Source organism: Palaemon carinicauda, chromosome 21 (assembly GCF_036898095.1).
Source record: "Palaemon carinicauda isolate YSFRI2023 chromosome 21, ASM3689809v2, whole genome shotgun sequence".
Lineage (NCBI taxonomy): Eukaryota > Metazoa > Arthropoda > Malacostraca > Decapoda > Palaemonidae > Palaemon > Palaemon carinicauda.
In genome coordinates, this window is record NC_090745.1 from 18,004,519 (window position 1) to 18,012,018 (window position 7,500).

Genomic DNA, 7,500 nt, shown 5'->3' on the forward strand with positions numbered 1-7,500 from the left:
CTACTATCATCCTTCAAGAGAATGTTTATTCAATAATTCATTCATGAATCCAGTTAAGGGTCAACCATAGGAGCACTTCTTTCCTTTGGCCTTCGGTGGCACCTTGGCCCAGTGCCATGTCACACGCCGGAGATGTAAATCGATTGCACGTTTGGAACACGTCCCGATTTCGTTGTAAGGGTCGACCTTCTCGGCCCCCGTATATTCGACGTTGTTTTGAGATCTGGGAAATCTTTAAATTTCCCTCAGAAGCCAATAAATCCTTCCAGGGACACCGTCAGGAAGGCAGAACGCTGGTCATTGACATTTTGGTGGAGGGAAGAGGGGTTAGTTGGATCCAGGGGAAGCTTGGGATGAGCAAGGTATTTCCAGCATCGTGATGTTTATTGTGCTAGTATAGACGTGCCGTTAAAAATTACGTTTAAATATTCAGATATGCGCAGACACATTAAACCCTTCCTTAACTACAACCCGATGGTTCGGCAATTTGTGGGAGAAAGTGGTTTTCGAGTGTACCTCTCGGGGTACCCACTCTCATCAGCGTATGACTATTTCTTCTTCTCCCTGAGCATGATAGTTTATATATATATATATATATATATATATATATATATATATATATATATATATATATATATATATATATATATATATATATATATATATATAGTCAGACACTATTAAATAAGGAAAAGATCAAGAACATTCGTATTTCTTCCCTTGCAGCTGAAAATAATTTTATAAGTTGAGCCGCGCGCGCGCGCTCTCGTGTGTGTGTGTGTGTGTGTGTGTGTGTGTGTGTGTGTGTGTGTGTGTGATAGTGTCTATGAATGCATCATTAATATTTGGGAGATTGGATGAATGCTTTCTTCAGATTTTTTTTTTCTTTTTTTTTTTTAACTATTCAACAACTTCGATGTTGAACACTAAGTTTCTGTGAGCAAGATTTAACCAAATCCTCAAACTATCAATATTATAATTATTCTGAATTTTCGTTGCCTTTTTCTTGAAGACTAAAACTGTTAGTTTGTTTACTTTCAACTGTGAAGATAATTAAGGGTCACAGGTACCTGAACCTTGAACCCCACCCCACCCCCCACCCCCCAAAAAACACTTCAAATGCCATTGAAGTTTTCTTTGACAATGCAGAAATTGATGGGCTTTTCAAACGCTATATTAGACACTGAATTAAACTTTAAACTTCAATTTCGATGCAGTGAATATAAAATGGGACGCTTTTCATGATTTTTCGAAATTATTCTTATAAAATCTCTTAAACATCATTATTATTGCTTGCCTGATAATTGGTAAAACTTCAGAGTTATGGAAACCATACACCTGGTTCTTCTTCTTCTTCTTCTTCTTCTTCTTCTTCTTCTTCTTCTTCTTATTATTATTATTATTAATTACTAAGCTCAACCCTAGTTGGAAAAGCAGGATGCTATAAGCCCAGGGGCCCCAACAGGGAAAATAGCTTAGTGATGAAAGGAAACAAGGGAAAATAAAATATTTAAAGAGCAGTAACAACATTAAAATAAACATTTCCTAAATATGGAATACGTCAACCAGGTGTAAAATATAATTTAAGAAGTACTATATTTTTGTTAATTTAAGTATCTGCAAAGAATTATAATGTTATGGAAAGTTCAGCCTAAAGAATTTATTTGTTCGAATTAAGATTTTTCACAACCTTTCTCCCATTTTTTTTCATTTTATTTTTTAGGTATTTCGAAAGTGATTCCATGTTTCTACTTTAAAGCGTTTTATTTCCATGGAGTTTTTTCCAGTGTGGAAAATCTGTCATATGAAATAAAACATCTGTTACTTCTTACAATTGCGTTATTGGAATCGAGAGAGAGAGAGAGAGAGAGAGAGAGAGAGAGAGAGAGAGAGAGAGAGAGAGAGAGAGAGAGGTCAATATCTCGATCGTGGCACCATTGTCCGGAGGAGTAACAAATTTAACCTTCGATGTTGTGGCGATCTTGGATATTAGTCCTTATACGCTTCAGCCACAAAGGTCGTTTTAGCAATGTCCTAGGTTAGATGTAAGGATCGCTCCTTTTCTTTCAGTCTATTTCCAAGAAATCGTTATTATTTCTCAGAAATGTCAACGGGGTTACAGCCCGATTCTGAAACTGGATTCAGAAATTTAAGGGTAAACAGTTAAAGAGAATTACAATTGATTCATATATTTTTAAGATAATTACAATTGATTCTTATACTTTTAAGATAATTACAATTGATTCTTATACTTTTAAGATAATTACAATTGATTCTTATACTTTTAAGATAATTACAATTGATTCAAATATGTTTAAGATAATGACAATTGATTCATATACTATTAAGATAATTACAATTGTTTCATATATTTTTAAGATAATTACAATTGATTCATATATTTTAGGATAATTACAATTGATTCACATATTTTTAAGATAATTACAATTGATTCATATATTTTTAAGATAATTACAATTGATTCATATGTTTTTAAGATAATTACAATTGATTCATATATTTTTAAGATAATTACAATTGATTAACATATTTTTAAGATAATTACAATTGATTCATATACTTTCAAGATAATTACAATTGATTCATATACTTTTAAGATAATTACAATTGATTCACATATTTTTAAGATAATTGCAATTGATTCATATATTTTAAGATAATTACAATTGATTCATATATTTTTAAGATAATGACAATTGATTCATATATTTTTAAGATAATTACAATTGATTCATATATTTTTAAGATAATTACAATTGATTCACATATTTTTAAGATAATTACAATTGATTCACATATTTTTAAGATAATTACATTGATTCATATACTTTTAAGATAATTACAATTGATTCACATACTTTTAAGATAATTACAATTGATTCATATATTTTAAGATAATTACAATTGTTTCATATATGTTTAAGATAATGACAATTGATTCATATATTTTTAAGATAATTACAATTGTTTCATATATGTTTAAGATAATGACAATTGATTCATATGTTTTTAAGATAATTACAATTGATTCATTTATTTAAAAAAAAATTTAAGACATGATAAAATTACCTGTACCCTTGAAGTGCGTGATATATTATTGATGATATCAAATTTCTATATGCAATATTAATATCAATTGTCGGCATTATTACCTCCGCCAACGAAGTTGGAAGGAGGATATGTTTTATCCCCTTTTTATATGTGTGTGTTTGTTTGTTTATAAACAGCTTCCTGGCCACAATTTTAATCGTAGAATAATAAAAATTTCAGGGATTAACTTATGTAAAAAGCTGGAAATGATTAAACTTTGGAAGGTCAGGTCAAGGTCACTGTCAAGCAAAATGTCCAATTCACGTAATTAGCCATAAGTTTGGACATGGTTGCCACAGAGACTTCAAACTAGGTTCATATTTAAGTGTATGAAAATCCACGCCAATTATTACATGTTAAGGTCAAAGGTCAAGGTCGAGAAATAAGCTGCCGCGGCGGAGGTCTGCGCTCTCTTGAGTGCCCCTATAGTTATTATAGTTACTGCTGCTCTCAAGTTTTTGTTTATTATAATGTAACTGAACATATTTCCTCATATTTTGCTTCTGAAGTGAACACGGCCATTTGAACTTATAAATATCACCAAGTACGAAAGAATCCCTTTTTATCCGAAAATTTATTTTCCTAAGAAGACTATTTTATGATCCAAAAATATATCCCAGTAAGCTTGGTTAAATGAAGCTGTTTTGAGAAATGTTAAGCTACTTAATGGCTTAAGATGTGTGGCGAAGTCTTGAGGATGGGAGCATTTGTCTGCCTAGCAAAATCTAGTCAAAGTTTATTTACTAATATAATTTTTTTTTCTCTCTCTCTCTCTCTCTCTCTCTCTCTCTCTCTCTCTCTCTCTCTCTCTCTCTCTCTCTCTCTCTCAATAACCAAAATATCTCTCTTCCCAGGATGAGTCGCCTTCGGGGGCGGTCGACGCGGGCGTGAACGGTGCGCGGGCGGCGGCGGAGCCGGTGGTGGAGGAGCCAGCAGCAGCAGCAGCTTTAGCAATAGCAGCTGCCCTCGGTGGTCCGTCGACTACCCCAGAGGAAGGGTAGTAGCAGCAGCAGCAGTAGCTACCAACTGACCAGGCGCCCCCAGAAAAGGAATCCTCCAAATCATGGCCACGGAAGGATATAGCGTCACGTCGGAGGCTGTGCTCCAGCACGTCTTCTGGGTGGACTGGTTCCACAAGGCTCCTCACATCAACCTCACCCTTCACTTCGTCAACTCAACCTTTGACCCGCTGTCGCCTGTCTATCAGGAGGTTGGTAGTGCTCTTAGTATACATTCCTCTCTTATCTGTAATTTTATGAATTTACCACAGTAGTCATCTCAAGGTGATCCTTTTATGTCCTCAAATATAGTATTTGCTGAAATTTTAGACCTCAACAGACTTCATAAGATGATCCTTTTTAAGTACTCTAATTTGCTGAAATTGTATTTTTATGAATATTAATTATTGTAGATCCCTAAGCAATTCAGGATTGCCCACAAAAGAATATCTTAATCGTTGTGTATCTAATGCTCATTTTCATCACAGGCAATTTTTATATTTATAGAAAATTATAACTAGATGAATTGGATATTATGTTAGTTACACATGTTTGCTCATTATATCAATTTCCTTTTTTGTATGATATTTAAGTTTGGGATATAAGAAAAAGGGCTTTTTAGGATTACTTGAAGTTAGCAAATAAAGATATTTGTTTTGCTTACTTGATGAAAGATAATGTTTTAAAAACTAAACAACCGATAGGGAGAAATACATGAAAGGAATAAATTTATATATGTATATGTCAACAAAGATGCTAAGGATATAGATAAAAAATAATCTTTGTATTAGATATGAAATGGACATTTGCTTAAACTTCATCAATAGATGTAACTATGTTGTCTTTACAAACATTCTTGTGGAACAATAATTTCATCATTGAGAAATTACATGTTATCATCATTACAGCATTTTAATAAAACGTATCTCAAAATCGTAAAATAAAGGAAATCTAAAAGGACTTAAATGTTTCCAGGGAAAGTAGCAGTATAGGAATAGGTGTTAGTAGATCAGCAACGCCCCTTGTTTGATAATTATTAACATGGAACTACTGTAATACAATATATCTAAAACTTGCTTTGGGAAACATGTCCCTCACTGAACAGTATCATTTTCTTTTGAAGGTAAAAAGATTCTTGGTACTATACTTAAAAATTTTTCATGTATAGTAAATTAGTATTTCTTTGTTGTTTACCTAAACCATTAGAAAAGCTAACAACTTTAAGAATATGACCCTAAGGATAAGGTTAACTTCTTGCTTGTGCACCTCCCATACAAAAGGGAAAAATATAATAGCAGTATAATTAGTGTTTACAAACCAGAGTAGTTATTCACTTAATAAACATCACGTAGCTTCATTATCTTGACTTGTAATTTCTATGCTTGTTATCATGGTACTACCTTTACCTTTCAAGAGTTTAGGCATCATTGGCTCTGTACCTGCTGGGATATTGATTCTTACGTTGCTAGTGCTGCTGCTGTATCTCCTGACAAGATGCTGTGACAACCGACCTCGAAAACCAGGCTCTATCACCTGCTTGAAAGTGACCTTGGTCCTTTTTGCCATAATCACACTGTAAGTTTCTCAAAGTGACCTTGGTCCTTTTAGCCATAATCACACTGTAAGTTTCTCAAAGTGACCTTGGTCCTTTTTGCCATAGTCACACTGTAAGTTTCTCAAAGTGACCTTGGTCCTTTTTGTCATAATCACACTGTAAGTTTCTCAAAGTGACCTTGGTCCTTTTTGCCATAATCACACTAAGTTTCTCAAAGTGACCTTGGTCCTTTTTGCCATAATCACACTGTAAGTTCCTCAAAGTGACCTTGGTCCTTTTTGCCATAATCACACTGTTTACTAAGTTCCTCATAGTGGCCTAGGTATTTTTTGTCATAATCATGTTGTAAGTTTCTCAAAGTAACCTTGATACTTCTTGCCATAATCACGCTAAGTTCCTCAAAATGACCTTAGACCTTTTTGCCTTACTCACAGTAAGTTCCTCAAAGAGACCTTGGTTCTTTTTGCCATAATCACACTGTAAGTTCTTCAAAGTAACATTGCTCCTTTTTGCCATAATCACACTGTTAAGTTCCTCAAAGTGACCTACAGTAGGTCCTTTTTGCCATAATCAGACTGTTTCTCAAAGTGACCTTGATACTTTCTGCTGTAATCACACTGTAAGTTCATCAAAGTGACCTTGATGCTTTTTGCCATAATCACAAGTTCCTCAAAGTGACCTTGATACTTTTTGCCATAATCACACTAAGTTCCTCAAAGTGACTTAGTCCTTTGAGCCATAATCACACTATAAGTTCCTCAAGATGACCTTGATCCATTTTGCCATAATCACACTGTAAGTTCCTCAAAGTGACCTTGGTCCTTTTCCCATAATCACACTGTAAGTTCCTCAAAGTGACCTTGGTCCTTTTTGCCATAATCACACTGTAAGTTCCTCAAAGTGACCTTGGTCCTTTTCCCATAATCACACTGTAAGTTCCTCAAAGTGACCTTGGTCCTTTTTGCCATAATCACACTGTAAGTTCCTCAAAGTGACCTTGGTCTTTTCCCATAATCACACTTAAGTTCCTCAAAGTGACCTTGGTCCTTTTTGCCATAATCACACTGTAAGTTCCTCAAAGTGACCTTGGTCTTTTCCCATAATCACACTTAAGTTCCTCAAAGTGACCTTGGTCCTTTTTGCCATAATCACACTGTAAGTTCCTCAAAGTGACCTTGGTCCTTTTCCCATAATCACACTGTAAGTTCCTCAAAGTGACCTTGGTCTTTTTCCATAATCACACTGTAAGTTCTCCAAAGTGACCTTGGTCCTTTTCCCATAATCACACTTAAGTTCCTCAAAGTGACCTTGGTCCTTTTTGCCATAATCACATTAAGTTCCTCAAAGTGACCTTGGTCTTTTTTGCCATAATCACAAGTTCCTCAAAGTGACTTTGGTCTTTTTCTATAATCACACTGTAAGTTGCTCAAAGTGACCAGGTCCTTTTTGCCATAATCACACTAAGTTCTTCAAAGTGACATTAGTGTCTTTTTTGCCATATTCACATTGTAAGTTTCTCAAAGTGACCTTTGTCCTTTTTACCAAAATCACACTATAAGTTCCTCAAAGTGACCTTGTTCCTTTTTCCATAATCACGCTGTAAGTTCCTCAATGTGACCTTGGTCTTTTTGGCCATAATCACACTGCAAATTCCTTAAAGTGACCTTGTTCCTTTTTGCCATAATCATACTGTAAATTCCTCAAAGTGACCTTGTTCCTTTTTGCCATAATCACACTGTAAGTTCCCCAAAGTGACCTTGGTCCTTTTTGCCATAATCACACTGTAAGTTCCCCAAAGTGACCTTGGTCCTTTTTGCCATAATCACACTGTAAGTT

The 7,500-nt window shown here is 34.5% G+C and overlaps 1 protein-coding gene across 6 annotated transcripts in view; it reads left to right on the forward strand.

Moving 5' to 3' along the window:
* The window catches only part of LOC137615196 (protein tweety-like), a 219,204-nt gene that overhangs the window by 133,344 nt on the left and 78,360 nt on the right, over nucleotides 1-7,500 (forward strand). For all 6 annotated transcript variants that reach the window (XR_011039189.1, XR_011039191.1, XR_011039190.1 and 3 more), the window contains exons 4-5: nucleotides 3,966-4,321; nucleotides 5,524-5,684. Coding sequence is in view for 3 of the 6 variants with exons in the window: in XM_068344847.1 (XP_068200948.1) it covers nucleotides 4,175-4,321; nucleotides 5,524-5,684 (308 nt within the window). In the remaining 3 variants the exon portion in view is untranslated. The remainder of the gene's footprint in view (nucleotides 1-3,965; nucleotides 4,322-5,523; nucleotides 5,685-7,500) is intronic.